The sequence below is a fragment of the Ochlerotatus camptorhynchus genome, unplaced genomic scaffold (genome assembly GCF_037179485.1).
Source record: "Ochlerotatus camptorhynchus isolate MF236.1 unplaced genomic scaffold, CSIRO-AGI_Acam_v1.1 ptg000023l, whole genome shotgun sequence".
Taxonomy (NCBI): Eukaryota; Metazoa; Arthropoda; class Insecta; order Diptera; family Culicidae; genus Ochlerotatus; species Ochlerotatus camptorhynchus.
Window position 1 is genome coordinate 1027073 of NW_027040515.1, and position 22293 is coordinate 1049365.

At 40.7% G+C, this 22293-nt stretch overlaps 2 protein-coding genes and 1 pseudogene across 16 annotated transcripts in view; 2 read left to right on the forward strand and 1 right to left on the reverse strand.

Moving 5' to 3' along the window:
• The window catches only part of Gyg (Glycogenin), a 131768-nt gene extending 120611 nt beyond the window's left edge, over positions 1 to 11157 (reverse strand). For 4 of the 15 annotated variants that reach the window (XM_065228490.1, XM_065228483.1, XM_065228467.1 and 1 more), the window contains exon 1: positions 10448 to 11157. In XM_065228490.1, coding sequence (XP_065084562.1) covers positions 10448 to 10454 — 7 coding nt within the window. In that variant the 5' untranslated portion in view covers positions 10455 to 11157. The remainder of the gene's footprint in view (positions 1 to 10447) is intronic. The other 11 variants (XM_065228532.1, XM_065228529.1, XM_065228521.1 and 8 more) reach the window with 6 other exon arrangements.
• The window catches only part of Asap (ArfGAP domain of ASAP), a 480120-nt gene that overhangs the window by 300116 nt on the left and 157711 nt on the right, over positions 1 to 22293 (forward strand). The gene's annotated exons all lie outside the window — the stretch shown is intronic.
• On the forward strand, positions 19178 to 20583 carry LOC135706291 (uncharacterized; annotated as a pseudogene).

Genomic DNA, 22293 nt, shown 5'->3' on the forward strand with positions numbered 1-22293 from the left:
TCATCTGCACGTGCGGGAAGCGGAGTGCACCTTTCGTGACCCAGGACACGATGAACGGACAGGTGTACATAAAAGAGTGCCTCCAGAAGCGGCTGCTTCCTCTCCTGAAGGCCCACAACGTCCCAACAATCTTCTGGCCGGATTTGGCCTCATGCCACTACTCCAAGGACGTGCTGAAGTGGTATGCGGACAATAAGGTCAATTTCGTGCCGAAAATGTTCAACCCTCCCAACACTCCGGAGCTCCGCCCCATCGAGAAGTACTTGGCGATTATGAAGCAGCACCTTCTTAAACGACCTAAGGTAGTGAAGACAGTCGAGGAACTGAAGAAAGTATGGGTTTACATGCAAAAAACGGTTGATTCACAGGTTGTGCAGAATCTTATGGCCGGGGTTAAGGCCAAGGTGCGGGCATTTGCGTATGGACTGTAAATAAAATACGAGTAAAATGGTAAAATGAAGTTTAATAGTTATTTCTCAATCCCTGAAAATTTGATGGCAATCGGATGAAAACTCGAATTTTGCGAATCAATTTTGTGTGTGGCAATTTCATCGTGGACACTCTTTAATGGAACTTTGTTGATTTTCTCTTATCAATTTAGCTAAATTTTCGCATTTTTTATGTTCTTGAAATCTCCATAGTATAACACGCTTAAAATACTCCCACGTTTTCCGGATGTTCATTTAATTTTTATCACGTTCCAGAAATTCTCTCGGAGCCTTGCTGAAGTTTCCGGGAATTCCCTGAGTTTCTCGCAACATCTTTAAGGTTTCTACAATTTCCTTGAAATTATTCTAACTCCCCTTTGATTCTCTAATCTGTCTTGATGTTCTCGAAGCTCTCAATTCTATTGAAGATCTCGGTTCTGCTCGGAAATAAATGGAATTCCCGTAAACACCTTTAAATTTCCCTAAAATTCTCGGAACATCTTAAAGGTTCTCGATTTTTTTCAGCACATCATGGAACTATCCTGATTTTTTTCTAAATTTACCGATTATAGATCTTTAAACTGCTCCAAAAGTCTGGACTAAAGCTACGGAAACTGTTTCTCAAGTTCGCTTGACACCCGTGAAGTTCTCTGACATTCTAGGAACTTCATACAAGTTCCCGAAAATTTTCGGATGCTAAAAGAACCGCTTTGAGGTTCTTAAAGCTTCCAGTAAGTTCCCCATATTTTCAGCGTATTGACTTCCCTCATGTTCCCGCAGTTTGTTTATGGAGCTTCACTAAAATTCTCAGCATTTCTTTTCATTACTTAGAACTGCTCCAAAGTTCCTACAATTACTTTACATTATTTTTTTTTTTTCTTTATTCTGGCACTTTGAAAATTTTCAATATCTTGAACATGGAATACGAAACTTCAAGATATTGAAAAAAATTAGATCTTAGACTTACTTAAATTAAGTAAGTTTTTTTTAACTTTATTACCGGAGAAATTAAGTAAGTGTTAAACTACAACATTCAATGGATTTGATTGTAAAGCTGTTTCTTGAAAACTGATTGCCATGTCTTAAAAAAGTTTCGGTAAATTGCTGTTGTTTTTGATCTACCAAAAAAAAAACATATCTTTAACGCATTTAAAAAATAGCTTTCTTATTATAAACCTGAAATTAATCCGTTAAATAACTGGAAAAATTTGGAAAACTCAGGTAATTCTATTTAGAAAAATAAGTACCCTGTAGATAGAGAAAAACGATTGAACGCCACAAAGCAAAGAATGATCAATCTTGAAATAAATTAACGCTAAAAAAGTTGATAATAGTGACTGATTGCAAGAAAAAGTGACTTTAGTGACTTGGCCTTAAAAAAAGAGACTTTTTAGTGACTGGCTTGAAAAAAGTGACCAAGTCACTAAAAAGTAACTCGCTACCAGCCCTGCAATTGGGTTCTTTAATTTTGAAAAATATATCGGTTTTTATATATCATCTGAAAGAGCTTCGTTTTCTGAGCACAGCGATATTTTTTTCGAACCCACACACTTTCATCTCGATTTTTAAATCAAGATTTAAAGCAAAATAATAACTTCACTGCTTGGGTGCTAATATGATGATTTTTGCAAATGTAATAGTACTTATTTAAATAGTTCCAGTATACCAAAATTGACGAAATTTTGGGTTTAGGTTCCAGTTTTAATACAGATTACGAATATCCATTGACCTCAATACCCTTAAAGAACCCAATTAGAGGTTATTAAATTTGATCAAGTCGAACAGCGGGGATAGTCTACAGTCTACTGACAGTTGTCTTGCTACATTCATTGGTAGTTCTTTATTTTCATATCATCATCATCATATCATCATCATCACCAGAGATAAGAACCTCGTTTATCAAACTATGGAGCGAAAATAGCACGATTTGCAACGCCAAGAGAGAGAATCTATGAAGAAAATCAATCAATGCAGATAGGACCTTTTGAGTAAAGTTAAGTAGGGCAAAAGAACGCACTTAGGTTTAAAACTAATGCGTCTTTTTTCGCCGTAATATAACATTTTAGTTTGTAACCGTGAGTCGATTCCATGACTATTTGGCCACAATCATTATGGATAGCTATTTGAAAAATCATGATATTTTTCTTAAAATGTAAATAAAAGGGTTCCGTGAAGTAAGAGATGTATTTAGGGTTACCATATGGTATCCTAAAGGAGGACATGTCCTCCTTTTTCAACAATTGTTCTACGTCCTCCTTTTGCCCGAAAATGTCCTCCTTTTTAACACTTGCATTTTTTCGAATAACATATTCATAAATTTCTTTTCAAAGAGCGTTGTTTGCAGAGCTTATTTGTTTCATTATGTCGCAACTTAATCTTATCTAGCAAATGCCATTCGATGGTGGGACTAGGAGTATACTACTGCTGCCAACCCCGCTACATTTAGGCTGCGGTCAAGGCTGCTGTCCATTTCGTAAATTTTAACTTAAATTTGACACTTGGAAAATTTTCAAATAAGCCTGCTATTCTACCACACTTATTTCAAACAAACCAGGAATCAATTTTGACAAACAATTTCTCGAAAATTGGACGATAAACAACAGAGGGATTTTCGAACATTATGTATTATTTTCGAAGAATCAGTGAACATTCATTAAATGGAACTCAACCTTAGACTGTGTTCCATTTTTCTGAATTTTTACTTAAATTTGACATTTCGAAAATAAACTATAATGTTCGAAAATCTCTCTGTTGTTGATCGTGTGATTTTTGAGAAGAAATTTGTCAAAATTGATTCCTGGTCTGGCAGAAATAAGTCTGATACAATAACAGGTTTATTTAAAAATTTTATATCTGTCAAATTTAAGTTAAAAAATCACCAAATGAAAAACAGCCACACAGATTGAATCCAACATGCGTTCGATTTGACGTTCTGGTTCTATGGGTATTTCAAGCAGAACTATACAAATCGACGTATCTTATTTTGTAAACAATCACTTCAATCGACGATTTGTGGCAACTGCAAGCTCACTCACAGAAACTAACAACACCAGCTAGTAGGGGAAAGATTTATCTACCTGATGATGGTCTTTGTTTGCGTGGGTGAGTTAGCAGTTAAAAAACATCGTCGATTGAAGAGATTGTTTACAAAAGCATTTTTCGTCGATTTGAATAGTTATGCTTGATTTGGCCGCTGCCATACTGAGAGCGAAAAGGCACGTGAAGCGTGAAGTCGAATGTAAGGAATGATATCTTGAAATGAGCACTCATACATTTAGTTTTCGCTGGAAATCCTATGTATGAGTGCTCATTGCAGTATTAGAGTCCTATGCTGAATCAATGGTAAAATTAACAGGTTGCTTAGATGTTCCATGTTGGTTTCAATCAGCGATGACACGTATACTGATTTTTGTACATGATAAAAGTTGCAGTTTTCATGCAAATCAGCTGGACTACATCATTTCCAAGTATCAAACATGAATTGTGAAGGCTTTTTTTTTTTTTATTATAGTCACACTCTTGGGTCATTCGTGACTTGTCCGGGGGTGAGATTTGAACTCGTGACTTTGGCGTGAGAGGTAAGAATATTAACCACTACGCCGGGGTCGCCCCCGAATTGTGAAGGCTAGTTTGGTGCATTTTTCAGAAGTACAAAGAGAAGATGAATTGAATTGATAACGACCACAAGTTATGAACAATATCAATTGAACCTTCGCAAATCATGAATTTTGTGATAGGGCACATATTATTAAAACGTTTGATAAAAACTCATTGTCCTCCTTCAATGTTAAGAAATGTAATCATTGTCCTCCTTAATCACCAAACCTCAAATGAAATGTCCTCCTTTTCAAGTTTTTGATTTTAACCCTAGATGTATTGGGAACCCGCGATCTTCCCTACATGAAAGCGATCTACCAATTCCTATGTTTGTCTGATGTTAGAGTTTGATGTGACCATTCCCTCCTTTCCACACATTTTCCAACCATTGCGTCCCAGTCTTATTATCCATCTGTTTCTGTGCTACTTGTCCCTGCCCAGCCAGTATCTGGTCAACCGTTCGAGAGTAGTATCTGAAGGAGGCCTCAGAAACCTGTTTCTAGCCCGCCACGAGTAATTGTTACCCAATACTAACCTAGATTTACTGCTGTTTAAAATGTTAATTCAAAAATTACGGATTTTCGGCTCCGCACACACGACTGAACCTAGTAAATAAACGAACTTGTTATAATAATAACTAAAGAAAAGAATAAAAATAATTCAATTTCATTTTGCAGCGTTTGGTGGGGCAATGGGAGCGCAAATCAATCCAAAGCCGATGATAAAGGAAGGGTAATGTCTGAATAGTCTATGCGGACCACTTGAACGCCATGGGAAAAGGAAGGGATTAAAGAGGTCGGTTATTGAAGGGTCTCCCTTAGCTCAGTCGGTTAAGGCGCAGCTACAAAGCAAGACCATGCTGGAGGTGGCTGGGTTTGATTCCCGGTCCGGTCTAGGAATTTTTCGGGTTGGAAATTTTCTCGACTTCCCTGGGCATAGAAGTATGATTGGACTTGCCACACAATTATACCAATGCAAAAATGGTACGGGCATCGAAAGCTCTCAATTAATAACTGTGGAAGTGCATCTAGAACACTAAGTTGAGAGCACGCAATAAGCTAATATGCGATATGCATTAAGCTTGAAATGCGAAGAAGAAGAAGTATTGAAGGGTTTTGAGGAAATGACCCATAGTACTACATTTGTGCTGCAAAATGTATATATATACCTATACATAAGTAACCATCAAAATAAACAGACAATATATGAAAAGGCTAGTTGCGTCCCTAAGCGGACCCTCGCATCCTAACTCTTTTGTTAATCTACTTGATGTTATTAGGCTGTCTAAATTTTCTTATTTAAGTTCGTTTGATGATTATGATATCTCATTTAATAAATAATTGAAATCTCTAATCTACCTAATCAATCCATGCTTTATTAAGTACCTGCAGATCACAATGCAGCCCCGCCAGGCTACTTATCGTCACAGTCAGGCCATCTGCAGAACGCTGGTGGGTTGAATTCCAACATCGATGATTATCGCTTAGCGGTTTCGGATCGTTGCTTCGACGTCATCGCTCTCACTGAGACTTGGCTCAATACTCGCACATTGTCAAATCAAGTGTTTGATTCCGAATATGAGGTTTTTCGATGCGATGATCGGAATCCGCACAACAGCCGCAAATCTACTGGTGGAGGCATTCTCATAGGAATTGTGTGGAACAAGTTTGGATTGCCATTAAGCTCGCTGACCGCACTTTGTTTTTGTGTGTAGTTTACTTTCCTTCGCATCGAGCTCGCGAGTCTACGCTAATTGAATCCCACAGTTAGTCTATTCGAGCTATAATGGAGATCGCTACAGCTGCCGACGAGATGATAATCATTGGCCACTTAAATCTACCGGCAATTTCTTGGCAATCATCTTACGGTGGATTCCTGTATCCGGACCACGACCGTTCTACATTTCACTCTTGGAGCTGTAAGCCTTTTGGATCACTACAGTATCGCCAATCTGAAGCAAATCAAGCCCGTGGTTAATTAGAACAATCGTAGCTAAGACCTTTTCTTCGTCACCGCTCACGATACTGCTCCGCATTTGTCTTTGACTGTTTCTCCGTTGCTAAAGACTATTCCACACCATCCTCCTTTACGTATTGCACTTGAAGGCAACCAAATTCCAGAGGTCATTTCCGAAATGCTGACCACGACAGTATCGGGAACTTCTTTCGAATTTGGACTGGCACAGGATACTAGTCCCTGCCGATGTCAATGCAGCTGCCCAAACGCTCTCGCATATTTTGGCTTACGTCATTGAGCGACACGTTCCGAAAAAAAGTTCCTAAGCAAGGTAATCATCATCCTTGACAAACAAGTGAACTCCGTATGTTAAAGTCTTCCAAAAGAGCCGCGCTAAGAAAGTGCACCCTACAACTCAAGGACCATTATGCGAGGATTAATCATGCGTATCAACGAACCAGTCGCCAATGTTATCGGCGTTATCAGCGAGATGTTCAACGGAAGCTTCGATCTCATCCGACAACTTTTTGGAATTATGTGAATGAGCAACGAAAGGAGTCTGGCCTTCCATCGACTATGGTACTGAACGGTGAAGAAGCTTCACCCCCTCAGGACATTTGCCGTCTGTTCTCAACCAAGTTTGCGAGGGTATTCTGGAATGAATACCTACCTGACGAGCACGTTTCTCTAGCAGCCAGTAATGTTCCAATGTCTGGTCAATCTTTGGCAGCTATCAACATCGACCCCGCTATGATAACTAGGGCGGCTTCGCAGCTGAAGTCTTCATTTAAGCCTGGACCTGACGGACCTGAGATGTTTCCAGTGCATAAGAAGGGATGCAAAAGAAACATCGACAACTATCGCGGCATCACATCGGTGTGTGCCATATCAAAACTGTTCGAGTTGGTCGATATGGAACAATTGGTCTCTCACTTGAAGCAGCACTTGAGCGAAGACCAGCATGGTTTCATGGCAGGGCGGTCGACTACTTCCAACCTTCTGTGTCTCACCTCGTACATTACGGAGAGTATGACAGACCATATGCAAACAGATGTCATCTACACTGACCTATAAGCCGCCTTCGTCTAGTTGAACCATCCTATAGCGATCGCCAAACTGGATAGGCTCGGTATAAACGGCAGTCTCCTACGATGGTTCGCATCCTATCGATCTGATCGTCAGTTGGACGTTGCAATCGACGACTGCCGATCTCCTTCGTTCCCTGCCACTTCGGGTATTCCGCAAGGTAGCCACCTCGGCCCGTTGATTTCAATTTCGTCCGCGACGGTCCACGACTGTCGTTCGCAGACGACATGAAAATCTATCTCCGAGTCCGAGCCATCGCTGACTGCCACCATCTCCAACTCCAACTCAACGCTTTTGCTAATTGGTGCCAACTGAACCGCATGGTTGTAAATCCAACAAAATGTTCAGTAACCACGTTCTCACGGAAGAAACATCCAATTACATTCAGTTATATCCTAGAAGACGTTGACGTACATCGTGTGAATCACATTAAGGATCTGGGAGTCATCTTAGATTGTCAACTCACATACAGCCAGCATATCTCGTACGTGATCGACAAGGCATCCAGAACGCTCGGCTTCATTTGTTGTGTTAGAATACTGCTGCCCTGTATGGAATTCCAATTACCAAAACAGTGTACAAAGAGTAGAGTCTATTCAACGACGATTCATCTGGTTTGCCCTTCGACGATTGCCTTGGAGGGATCCTCATCGCCTTCCAAGCTACGAAAGTCGGTGCCAGTTAATTCACCTGGATCCTTTGTGGAGTCGAAGAGATACGACAATTCTACAGGGCGGAATCGATTGTCCTTGTATTCTACAACAAATCGACGTTAACGTTCAACCACGAGCACTCCGTAACAACGCAATGCTGAGGATACCTTTTCGTCGTACAAACTATAGTTCGTATGGTGCTATCAATGGGCTACAAAGGGTTTTCAATCGTGTTGCTTCCTTATTTGATTTTCACTTATATTTTTAAGAATTAGGAATTGAGTTGGACTTCACGGCGTTTGCAGCATGTTACTTCTTGACTATATTGTATTTCCATCATTAGGACTAAACCCAGTCTGTTGATCTTGAACCAAATAAGCAAATAAACTTGTGCATGTAATCTAAAATTAAACGTGTTTCAAGTACTTTTGATTTTGGCCTATACCTATTTATTATATCTTAGTTCGACCCAGGTAACACCTTCTGTGACTAAAATGCTTCATTTTGAAGTTAGTTTCCTAGCTGATTTTTAAATTATATAGGGTATATGCTCCAACTATGCTCACACGCTTCCACTATGTCGCACCACAAAAATACGTATGGGTATGTCACAATAGAAGCACGCCACAGTGGAAATCCCGAGCCATAGTTCAAACACTTATCCCAAATCAAAATGAAGCACATATAAGATTAGTTACAAATCTATGTACAAAAATGGTGTTCAACATTGTTCCCTGAGAAATGCTTTAATGAAAACAACAATGAAAGCTTGTCACGCAAGTAGAAGGAGCACTATTGAAATGTTTCAATAGAATAATTCCCATGCAAACCCATATAAATCTATCTGTGTAAAAATCGATAAAATAAGAGTGATTTGCGGAAAACCCCGCCAGTATCGCACCCAACGTCAGTGCCTATACGTAAGCGTACTACGACGCGGCTCTTAAAAAAAGGAGTAACAAGTGTGATACTATCACTGCTAGACTAGATCTTTGGTTTTCTCATGCAGTGGTTCATCAGAGAGGGGAAGCTCAGTAATCCTCATCGCATGCTCATGACGCTATTCTGCCACGGCATGAGCCAACGATGCCGGTCCTAAACCAACCGTCTCCAACGCTCCACTATGAAGCATAAGATTAGGTCCGCCCACCAACATCCTGGTTAAAAACTAGCCAAGGGGAGGGAACAAAAGAATAAAAATAATTCAAAGTGAAAAGTTTGAGAATTCATGTTTAAAAACGGAAAAGTTTAGCGAAATCTGCAGGCTGACAAAATCGAGAAGGCACTGTACGTACGTTCAGACTATAGGACAAATTTTCACCGAAAATTTATATATGACATTTCATATCAAGATAGCCAATATAACATGATATCAGCCATAGTCTGAACGTACTTTTAAGGTATGCTTAGGTGCAATAAAAACACCGAAAAAACGCTTGGGTTTCGCAGAACATTAGAAAAGATTTTCTAAAACCAGACTGATAAAATCGGGTCATTACGTTATTTATTTATTCGTTAATTCGGTACAGTGTACCAGCTTCAATCGTACGGCAACAAACGTGTAAAACACGCCATCGTCATCAGTCATAATGGAGGTCACCTCAAAGAGACAACACAAATTGTTTATACAAACAATTCCGGCATTCGCAACCAAATTTGTATTGTTATCGAAATTAACACACTCAAACCCAGTCGCATGCGTTGGATGGAAAGGTCCTCTCTATGGACGAGACACAGCGACATCCCAAGAACGGTTTATAATTAATCCTCTTATCGGCAACATTATTTACGTAACCTAACACGTTGATAACAAGAGTGTTATTGCATAGCTTCATTTCAGGCACGCTTTTCTCTCCCTCAAGAAGGGGTCACCGGTTGCAACTGTTAAGTACTGCTCGGTATCAACATACGCCACACTCACCATACCCCATAATTATGATTACTTCGCCCTCTAACCTCCCATATTCCCACCCGGCTTAGCAACATCGTCTGTATTGATTAATGCATTAAGCACTAATTTCCCCGGTTATCGCTTTCTTCGTGGTCACATGTTTTCGGGTTACCTACGATCCCGGATCATTAGGTATGCACACAACATTCTCCCACCCCATGTGCACCACCGAATCCAAACGCCGGCATCAAACCGCACCAGCATTACACAATCGCTCTCTGTGTTCGGTAGGTTAGTCCATCCCGCCATCATGCTCTCCTCAATGGGATGAATGAGGAAAGAAGCGTGTCTCGTGCTATCGATTGCCGGAGACGACGACGACGACGATAAGCTCAAGAGCCATCCGCCATCATAATTCCGACCGGCCAGAAAAATGCATCGCAACAGATCGTACCCCGGTCTTCCATTGGACCTTTTCCGAATTTTCGATCTTTTAATTATCCGGGTGGATGGAGCGTACAAAAATAGCATCCGATTTTCGAGTGGATTCATCTACTGCCACCGGGATTCAATCGCATCATTTCAAAATCCTACACACAGAATAATTCAATTGCAGACGGCAAATTTTGCGCTAATCTCTGCTGGCAGCCACCCGTCGAGCGCTTTCAAGGTCATCGGGAGGTCACTTTTGTCTCTGGTATTCTTTTCACTACGAACAAACGTGTACAAAAAAAGAAAAAAAAAACTCCAGCCGGGCGTAGAGATTAAAAATTTCCGCTTGCAACTCAAAATTCGAAAGGAGATATACAGGTAGAAGATACAAAAAAAAAACTTACTCGACATTTTTACGGGTTCGGTTGGTGGAACCTTCCTTCTTCAGTAATCACGGATAGATGAACAGAGAGGCGAAAGAAAATACCGAGGAAAATCTTCACACCGGACACGGCGAGCACTGAACAAAATACTCTTCACTCTGCTGCCGCGGGGACGCACTCGCACACACTTCACTGTGACCTGACTTCTATCGGTTCCGATTCCACACAACAACTCACTGAGCTGACTGACAGAGAACTGAAGCGGGCTGGTTACTGTTCAACACTGGCCGACAAGAGTATCGCGGACGGACGTCGCTCTACACCTCTTGCTCTTCCACCGAAAACGAAGTTCCACTTCCGCTCCACCACACAACCACCCTTATCTGATGGTTCTATGCGGTACGACGACAACGACGACGACGGACGGATGGCGCTCGCTCGACGCGCGGAGACAAAAACATGCAAGTGAACTAAAAATAATACTCGCACTAAACGGCGCGGCGCGACGCGGTGGGAGGACACAAACGGTCTCTTCTTTTGCTTTGCAGAGGAACCTCGTTTTTTGATCGAATCGAACGACGCCCAGGATCGCGAGGAGAAACAAAATGATTTCCCACCGACAGACACAGACCCAACCAACACTCACTACTAAAGCACAAAACTATACTGACTCGACTGGCAAACAGCACGCGGGGAAAAGATCGGACCGAAACGTCCTGTCACTCGAAAGTCTCGGACACGAATGATCAACCGGAAAAATCGAACGAAGATCACTACATTGATCTTCTGTTCTGCCGCGTCGCATCACCACACTGCCACACGGGATGTTTGTTTGTTTGTGTTTTTGATTTTCTTCTGATGGCTCGAAGCGACGGAGAAAGTGCATATCGAAGAACAGTTACTGTCAAAACCGGCAAAAGAAAAGAGAGAGATAAGAAATGCATTCTGGCAGTGGCGTATGCGCAAGGAAGGGTTTTCATAGGACAATCAGGAGAGATCGGGAGCATGGGGGCGATATGATCCGATGTCAATCATACATCGGATATGAACATATTTTTAAGTGCCGGGGTGGTAGTGCGTAGGGTTTTTGATCTAATTTCCGTCCTACTAAGCACAACACGCACTTTACCTCTCATTTCTGAACGAGTTTTAATTAAAAATCAAGAACAACATATGAAAAGGGCATACAAGCTTTTTGTAAACAAACCATCTTATGCCCTTTTCACGCCATCCATATGACACCAACGCAAACCATCATCATCACCGGGTAGGGGAAACTACACTCTTCCCGATGATGTTGCTGGTTTGCGTGGGTTACCCTAGGTTGGCGAGAAAAGGGTCTACAAAGGTTTGTTTACAAAAAGCTTGTATGCCCTTTTCACATGTGGCTCTTGAAATGGAATATTTCTGTCAAAGATGACTTCTAAATTTATTCACCTTTCCATACGTACCGTTAGATTTGATGAAGAGTCACAAATTGTTGAGATATTGTTTAAAATCTAATACTGCTTCTTGATTCTAAATTCGTTCTACGAGTTTCAATTCCGTCCAAACGCATTGAAACGCCATTAGATTTTCTTCGTCCTACGGATAAACGTAGAAAAAGGGGATTCGCTAGGAGCGCTTCTTTTGTTTTGAGAATAATGAGCGTAAATATTCATACAATGCGCTCTAACAGAATTTATGTTGTAACTAATGAACTAACGGATCGACACAAACCTATTTTTGATTTGTAAACGGTGAAATCATTGATTTTATTGATCTTTTCTGATCGATAGAACGGAAATGGGCGATTACGAATGTAAATGGGCGATTACGGAAATGGGCGTCGAATGTAACAAAGGTAAACAAAGTCGAGCTATCAGTGTAAATCGATGCTCCTGCTATTACACTATATACTGTCCGAATATAGGATCACATCCCATTTTTAAATTTATTTACCAGTCGAATCGCTTTTTGACGTAATCACCTTCCGATCAAAATAGTTTTCGATGTTACTTAAGTCACCCGATTTCTATGGAGATGCCGTTTGCCTTAAGTAACAGCACTGAGAAACCGGTGAAAAGTGTACTTTCGTCGTTTCGCTTTCTCATTATTAAAGTGAATAAATCGAACTGTTTGTTGCTAAGATGATTTCGGTGGTCCTAAAATGATGAATGGGCTGCACGTAAGGAGACGTAATTGATAATTCTCCCGAATATCCTGGTAAATACACTTTGACTTAAGTAACAATAGGGGCCACCAAACGACGTATAAAAACTTTTGACTCAAAAACCAGTATTTCTTAGCATGAAAGCTAGCGATTTACCTTTGTCTAGTCTAGTCTAGTCTAGTCTACACATACACAGCCAGTACTTGAAAGAATCCTGGAAAATGATACATCTATCATTTTTCTTGTCATTATTAATGCCTGCTGCACATCAAGGATGTGAAACAAACAATAAAGCGGCCAGGCCTACTGTGTAGCGTTTAGTTAATTTTTGTGGAAGTGAATGTTTACCATGTCTACTTAATAAGTATAGACAGTGGTTAACATTTAATCCACAGGTAATCAAAGAGCGGGGACATACCGTACCAACCGCTCCGTATGCAGGATTTGAAAATAGGCTATATAAATCGTTGGGAGTGACAGAGCTAAGAAAGTTAATGTACACTCCTTGGTTGTCCGATCTCCTGGGATGGAACACAGGTATTTACCCCTTGTGTTCGAGCGTACAGTCCTCCCTCCGTACAAGCGTGGACGGCACCGCCAACCCACTGCCATCCCTCAATCGATCCAGCCGACCTCAGTCGAAGGACAACAGAGAGCGGTGTGCGGACGTAACCTATACGGAGGGAATGCTGTATTTGCCTAGGTTATAGCGCCCTTGCTCGCTACCATTTTCTTCTAGCGGTTGGGACCTGAGCACTAACTCTTGTCCTAGCCCTATATGGCATATGGTTATAGCGCCATTACTCGCTTTCTGAAAAGAGAAGAAGGGAAGGGAAGGAGAGGAAAAGGACTTGGGAAAAGGAAATGCGGAATTCCTTTCCTCATTAGTATTTGTATCGTCAACTTTTATGAAAACTATATAAATCATTTTTCCTTGGATGTGACCGCGATTTATCATTATCAGGTAAAAAACAGGTAGTGTTGTACTTATAGCTATGAATGCTACACTTCAAGCTGAACAAATCGCTAGTGAAAGACCAAAAGAATTGGAAGATATGTGGGTTGAAATTTTAATAAACGGTGAAGATATTTTCGCTTCTGTCTACTTTCCTTCACACTTTTCCAAAAAACCAGCTTATGAAAAGTTTTTCACTACTGCAGAACTGAAAATTCAAAGAGAAGATTCAAAAATCCAAATTCATATTTATGGAGATTTTAACCAGAATACTGTTAATTTTATAGAGGATAGTAATATAGTAATGATTCTCTGCTGTTACCAATAGTAGGTGAAAACGATACTTTGCAATTCATCTTTGATGAAAGCAGCCACTTAGGACTTCATCAAATTAACCATGTTCGTAACCAGCTCAATTCCTATCTGGATTTTATGTTTACTACTTGTTCAGAAGATTTTTGTATTGTAGAAGCAGCAGTTCCATTATGGAAGAATTAAAAATTTCATACGGCTATTGAATACTCAGTGTTCACAGACTCGCATCGGTCACGCTCAAGCGTTGTTGATTTTAAATTAGTTTGTGATTTAAAAAATGCAATTTCTCCTAAATTTCACAGCAGACTGAATCTAATCTAATCTAATCTAATCTAATCTAATCTAACACCAACATAGCCAGTTCATGAAAGCATCCTGGAAAATGATAGATATACCTTCATCACTTTTTTTTCCTATTTGGTATATGTTGCACATCATAGATGCGCAAAATATATCAAAACGGACAGGCCTACTGTGCAGCATTTGAGGGGCAAGATGATTTAGAAACATCGGGCCTGTTTAAATCCAAGATTTAAGCACGATGCTTCAGAATCCAATAAATGGATGAAACGTGGACATCTCGTACCATACGTTCCATTGTATTGTTATTTATAAATCATTTGTCGTTGGGAGCATCTAGTCTAAAAAGGGTAAGTGATGCTCCATTTTCTTCTAGCGGTTGGGACATGAGCACTAACTCTTGTCCTAGCCCTATATGGCATATGGTTATAGCGCCATTACTCGCTTTCTGAAAAGAGAAGAAGTGAAGGGAAGGAGAGGAAAAGGACTTGGGATAAGGAAATGTGAAATTCCTTTCCTTATTAGTATTGGTATCGTCAAGTTTAATAAAAACCATAGTAATAATTTTGCCTTGGTCAGAGGTATTATTATGACATTTGAATAAGATTGTCTTATCATTTGTTCAGTCTATCATAACAAGCTATGACCGACGTGACGATTGTTAAGCCCTGGTTAAACAAGTCAAATCACGTTCCCGAAAGCAGTCATCAATGTATCCCAAACTGGATCAAGCGGGCGCCCTATTTTTCTAAACCTTCCAACGCGTTCCGCCCAATATCTATTAATTACGATTTTCTACAATAGTACACACTAAGATTTTGTTTCCGTGTTCGGTAAATTTTACCGAAATCAGAACAGCTGAACGTTCGGTAAAACTTTGACCTTCATTTTAAAGCCTATTGAATTTGAAAATAATATCAAAACATGTTCAACCTTGTTTAAAAGATTAAATCTTGTTATTTTAGTGGAGATTTACAGGTCGGACTCGATTATCCGGAGTATCAATTTTTTTTTACACTCCGGATAATCAAATCTTCCGGATAATCTCTTAACGATTGTTAAAATTATCATATTGCATATTATAATACAAAATTATTTCAAATGTCTGCATTTATATTATTATTATTATTTTATAAGTTTTTAACCAAAAAAAAAAAAAAAAAAAAAAAAAAATACTCCGGATAATCGAGTCTAAAATTCCGGATAATCGAATCCCGGATAATCGAGTCTCCGCATAATCGAGTATCCGGATAATCGAGTCCGACCTGTAGTTCCAAAGTAGCTAAAAAGCAATTGAATTGAATTGCATAAATTTTACCGAAAAGTTCAGTTGTTCAGATTTCGGTAAAAATTACCGAAGTCGGCGATAATTTCTAAGTGTGTAGCCTGGGATAAATCCTAATGTCCCCCCCCCCCCCCCCCCAGACCCAACTATGTTCTTGCACTCGCAAAATAGATCATGCGCGATTGAGGTTATCCCGGCAGGAAACAAACGGGTTGTTTTTAATTGTAACAAGCTCACCAAATACAATCACCATGGCAGCACCAACAACTACATACTCGAGTCTTGTCACTATTAACAAGCCATTAAAAATAACAAGGTTTAAAGTGCGTTCCCCTTCTCACTGAAACCTCCTGTTCCCCTCCTGTTCAGTACTAGAGTTCGGTGAAAATTTTGTTCCAGTAACACAACAGGAAAAGGTGTGGTAGATTATGATCGTTACTGGATTGAAAAGATATAATGAACAAAAAGGAACGAACTCACCAAGTTTAGCCGATTGAACCTAAAGGCAGCTTGAGATATGTTGATGGTGTTCATATTGCACACAGATACATCAACACACTACAAACACTATTTGCTTCGTTTCCTTGGGCGTGGGTAAAAGACTTCCACTTTTCCTGCTTGATCCGGATCTATTCGCCGTTCAAGGGAGTTCCACTGCGCCGACGGGAAGCTGGAAAAATCCTCGTGCTCCTCCAGCGCTAGTCATCTGATTCCGGCTGCAGTTTTTCACCCGGTGGTGCTACTGCTGCGAGTGCTTCCTTCCTGCTGCCGGCTAACCAGCGGAACGCGTTTTGTACCCTTCGTTCGCGTTCGGCCCAAATTCGGAATTTCTGAAAGCTAGCGATTTACCTTTGTATGATTAAAACCCGGCTAAATATGTTAAACATTGCTATCACTATGAGATTATATGTGTTTAATTGGAAATAGGAATAACTTTTCGGTCATCAAAACAAAACTTTATTTTTCTCGGATCGGTGCGAATGTTACTTACGACATAATGAAAATTTGCTCTGTCTGTCTGTCTGTCTGTCTGTCTGTCTGTCTGTCTGTCTGTCTGTCTGTCTGTCTGTCTGTCTGTCTGTCTGTCTGTCTGTCTGTCTGTCTGTCTGTCTGTCTGTCTGTCTGTCTGTCTGTCTGTCTGTCTGTCTGTCTGTCTGTCTGTCTGTCTGTCTGTCTGTCTGTCTGTCTGTCTGTCTGTCTGTCTGTCTGTCTGTCTGTCTGTCTGTCTGTCTGTCTGTCTGTCTGTCTGTCTGTCTGTCTGTCTGTCTGTCTGTCTGTCTGTCTGTCTGTCTGTCTGTCTGTCTGTCTGTCTGTCTGTCTGTCTGTCTGTCTGTCTGTCTGTCTGTCTGTCTGTCTGTCTGTCTGTCTGTCTGTCTGTCTGTCTGTCTGTCTGTCTGTCTGTCTGTCTGTCTGTCTGTCTGTCTGTCTGTCTGTCTGTCTGTCTGTCTGTCTGTCTGTCTGTCTGTCTGTCTGTCTGTCTGTCTGTCTGTCTGTCTGTCTGTCTGTCTGTCTGTCTGTCTGTCTGTCTGTCTGTCTGTCTGTCTGTCTGTCTGTCTGTCTGTCTGTCTGTCTGTCTGTCTGTCTGTCTGTCTGTCTGTCTGTCTGTCTGTCTGTCTGTCTGACCCTTATAGACTCGGAAACTACTGAACCGATCGGCGTGAAAATTTATATGCAGGTGTTTTTAGGGCAGGGAAAGGTTCTTATGATGGTTCAAGACCCCTCCCTCCTCTGTAAAGAGGGGCTCCCATACAAATGAAACAGAAATTTCTGCATAACTCGAGAACTAATCAAGCAAATGGAACCAAATTTGGCATGTCGAGGTATAAAGAGATGGTAATAGGGGATAGCCCCTTAGATAAGAGAGGGGGGCTACGTTCAAAATATAGCATTTTTTAATCGGCGCATAAACACAAGCTAATATTGAATCGCGAGTAAAGCCGGGCAGACTCAGCTAGTGTAATATAATAGTAGTGACTGTAGTGACTAAAATAACGGAAATAGTGACATTTATTGATCGAAAAAAAAACCAATCATTCGTTGACTGCGACCCACTTCGAGAAATTTTATAAACTTACAATCACAACCTATCATGAGCCTTATTCATGCTCCTTTAAAATAAAACAAATAACGCTTTAAGGATCCCATCAATTTGATCTCGAAAAATTATTATTTCTAGATAGGGCTGGAATTAGGGCGTAACAGCTTTTGTAAACAATGACTTCTCTCGATGATTTCTGGATCAATAATAGAAAAGGGCAAACCAGCATCTGTAAACAAACCGTTCCAAAGCCCATTCCTCACAAATCGAAGGCCGCCCACACAAACCAACACCATCATCGTGAAGGTGGAAGTTTTACACTATGCGATGATGGTGTTGGTTTGCGTGGGTGGCCTTTACTTTGTGAGTAAAGGGCTTTGGAACGGTTTGTTTACAAATGTTGATGGGCCCTTTTCTATTGTTGATCCAGATTTCTAGGAATTCAAGGCACGCCCATGCAAACCAACATAACCCATACCGATGGGAATGTTGATCTGCGTGGGCAAGCCTTGACTTTCTAAAAATCATCGAGTGAAGTCATTGTTTACAAAAGCTGTTGCGCCCTGATTCCAGCTCTATCTAGATTGTTTAATTATTATTAGGAAATCAAATAATACTGTTATGAATTCAATAAGCATTTGCATTGCCCATTTCCTCGGTTTATGACAACAAACAAATTATTAAGATAATTTTAAATTCAGATCGCGAATTGGTGAAATTACCAAAAAATTGAGACACAGAGACTTAGAAAATGTTTGACAATCTTTAGACAATCAATTTTAAAGATTTCGGAGATAGAAATATATGTATTATTTAAAATTTTCATAGCTCTGTGACCGAGTCTGGGACTGTAGGATCTAAGCAACCATTGGTTTTGTAACAACCTTAAAGCATGAGAATAAATATTCATTATCAGTTGTACCTCGGACCGAACCAGACGTTTCTACATTTTGGCGACGAGCGATAAAAGTTACCCACGGATTTGGACACTCCACCCCAGAAAATTTTACTCGGACCCCCGTGAGATGGCTTGGCCTATGGTGAGTACTTGTGATAAAGCAGATTTTCGAGAGTGTTTGCAGTGGAAAATTCTAATGTACCAAACCTGAAATCATTTCCGTGGATAGAAAATTCTTAGGGATGATTTTACCTGAGAAAATTGAATTTCAATTTCTCCCGTAAACCCGGAATTTAACATCCTAAGAAATAGATGCAGTTCAGGGTATTTTTTTTTCGGAATGAAAATCCTAATCGCTTAGGGATGATTCTCACTAAAACAATTTTGTTGATGACGTGAGACCCGGTGATTCTGGAAAACTCTAAACAAAATACGCGGAACCCATAGCAACGGGATGAAGTACGCAGTGAAATATGTAAAAAGTATCATTATGTGGAACCCAATGTTTCATGGGATGCAGTACGCAGAAATTCCTAATGTGAAAGAAAGCGGTACCTTTCGTTTGGAATGAAGTACGCAGGAAAATATGAGATATTTTAAGCGGAATCCGACGTTTAAGGATGTAGTACGCAGTAAATCTGAACTTAGAGAATGTTAAATGCGGAACCCAACATTTGGGATGAAGTACGCAGAGTGATACTGTGTATATGTATTTCAGTGCGGAACCTGAGTTTTGTGTAGTACGCAGATCACATGAATTTTGATAAAAATATGTCACAGACATAGTGTAGCTCGTAAAGTACCTTAAAATGCGTGTTTTCTAGGTAAACCAGTTGATCCCTCCGTTTGCCGAAGATGCCGACGGACCAGTGTCTGCCCGCTGGGAGAAGTGGCGTGAACATTTTGAAGCATACCTAGCATGGAAGGACGTTGACAATCAGGAGGAAAAATTCAAATCCCTGATGATGTTCGGTGGACCAGACATCCGGAAAGTGGTCAAGCAAGTTCATGTTGACGAATCACACGCTATGGAGAACCGGTACCACATTGCCATGTCAATGTTGGACGATTACTTTGTACCGAGACTCTCGAAAACGTTCGAACGTCAGAAGTTCCGCGAGATGAAACCAGCTGTAGGTGAAAAGTTTGACACTTTTGTCATCAGACTGAAAAAGCAGGCAGCCTACTGTGATTTTGGAGATCAGCTGGAAAGCATGGTAGCTGACCAAATTATTACAACTACAACGGATGTGAGTCTGAAGAGGAAGTGCCTGGAAAAAGACTTTAACTTCAAGGAGATCGTAGCGATCGGTCGTACCCACGAGTCTGTTCAAATACAGATGAGCGATTTGGACAATCGGAACGGAAACTTACAAAAAGTCAGCGCTGTCGAAACGGAGGCCAATGAAGAGTCAATTTTGAAGGTACGCTCCAAACTCGGAGGACCAAGGCGGTTCAGATGTTTCCGATGCAATGGCAGACATGATTCGAAAGATCCATCGTGTCCAGCCAAATCACTCGAATGCAGAAGTTGTGGTCAAGTGGGACACTTTTCCCGCTGCTGTTTTCTAAAAAGGAAGAAGACCAACGGACAACCGTCCCAGTACAATCGTTTCGGAGCTTCCCGTAAACAAAAGCGATTCGTACGAGAAGTATCTGTAGATGGAACCGAGCGCAACTCAGATGTAGTTGATCTTTTCCATCTAAGAGCAGGAAAGAAGCTGGTTCCAGTATCTGTTGGAGGAGTTTGTTTGAAGTTCGTGATTGACACAGGAGCAGACGAAGACGTTTTAAGCGAAGCGGATTGGGCTACGTTGAAACGCGTTGGGTTTGAAGCATACTCTATCAGGAGAGGAAGCAGCAAAGTATTCAATGCTTATGGGATAAATACACCGTTGAAAGTGCTTGGTGAAGTCGACGCAGAAGCTATGATCGACGGTCGGAGTACCGACACTACGTTCTACGTGATCCAGAATGGGAAATGCTCGCTTTTCTCAGGTGACACAGCAGTCAAACTTGGATTGGTGAAATTTTTGCAAGCAGTGAATGATGAATCGTTCCCACATATGGATGGTAAGCAATAATTTATACAGGTAAATTTAAATAAATCTATTCTAAACTTCACATGTGTACAGGTATTGTTGCTAATATCAAAATCGATAAAACTGTAACTCCAGTCCGCCAAAGCCTTCGTCGCATACCATTTCCTCTTGAAGAATTGACCTTTGAAAAACTTCGGGAGCTAGAGAAGCATGACATCATTGAACGTGTCAATGAAGCTTCTGAATGGGTCTCTCCAATGTTAGTAAAGCGTAAAAGCTTCGATGAGGTCAGACTTATTGTAGATCTCCGGGAGGCTAACAAAGCAATAGTTAGAGAAGTCCATCCCCTTCCAACACTCGAGCAAATAACGAAGAAAATCGGAGGAAATCAAATTTTCACTAAACTTGACATTCGACAAGCTTTCCATCAAGTTCTTCTTCGAGAAGATTGTCGATACATCACCACCTTCATTTCCCCCCTTGGTTTATTCCGTTATAAAAGGCTCATGTTTGGACTTTCTGCTGCTCCTGAGTTGTTTCAAAAAGTTATGGAGACGATTTTTGCTGATCTTCCATGGCTTATTATTTTCATCGATGACATTCTGATCCCCGCTAGAAACGAATCTGAGCTTCGTGAAAGAACTTTGATGGTGTATAACAGATTGAAGCAGTACAAGATACTACTGAATGCTGACAAAGTTATCACAGGCGCTAGGGAAATAGACTTCTTGGGTTATCACATTTCTACACAAGGAATTTCAATTTCTCAAGAAAAACTGGAAGCTATCGAAAAATTACAAGTCCCCAAGTCCGCAGAAGCAGTTCGAAGTCTGCTTGGTTTGGTTAATTTCGTTCATCGACATGTTCCAAATATGGCAACCATTACACACCCCCTAAATCAGCTCACAAGGAAAGGCATAAACTTCGAATGGAAACCAGTACACCAACAAGCATTCGAGCAAATTAAGATGATTCTACTTAACAAAAATACCCTTGGATTTTATAATGTTGACGATGAAACTAATGTTATTGCCGATGGGAGTCCTGTTGGCCTTGGTGCTGTTTTGGTACAAAAAGGGAAAGATAATCGCAATCGTGTGATCTGTTATGCGTCTAAAACTCTCACTCCGACAGAACAGAAGTATGCGCAGACTGAGCGAGAAGCTTTAGCATTAGTATGGGCTTGTGAAAAGTTTCACTATTATCTTTACGGAAAGTTTTTCCATCTGGTTACGGACCATAAGCCGTTAGTCGTGATTTTTGGAGATCGTCTGAAGCCGTCACCAAGGATTGAACGATGGAAGTTGCGCCTGATGTCCTACGATTTCAAAGTAATGTACCGTCCAGGAAAGAATAACATCGCTGACCCGCTGTCACGACTCTGCCAATCTGTACCAGATAATGGACCTAGCTTTGATGAAGAATCAGAAAGAATCGTACGAATGATAGCTAGTGATGCTTGCCCGTTGGCAATAACCCTTCAGGAAATTGTAACTGCCACAAACTCAGATGAAGAACTGCAAGAACTGATTAAATTGTTACCGTACCCTTCTCGACGTTGGCCTAGAACATTAATGCGTTATGCAAAGATGTCGGGATGCTTCACCAGTGATGGACATTTATTGATGAAAGATCAAAGAATTGTAATTCCTCGAATCCTACAAACCCAAATTTTGAAGCTTGCACACGAACCTCACCTTGGAATTGCAGCAATGAAACGTCGACTACGATCTAAAGTATGGTGGACTAGGATGGACTAGGAACCTGATACACTTCCTATAACAAGAACCGAGATGCCTAACGGACCGTGGAAGAAAATAGCGGTGGATTTCATGGAAACTCCTGGCGGTTACCATTTGCTTGTAGCGACAGACTACTACTC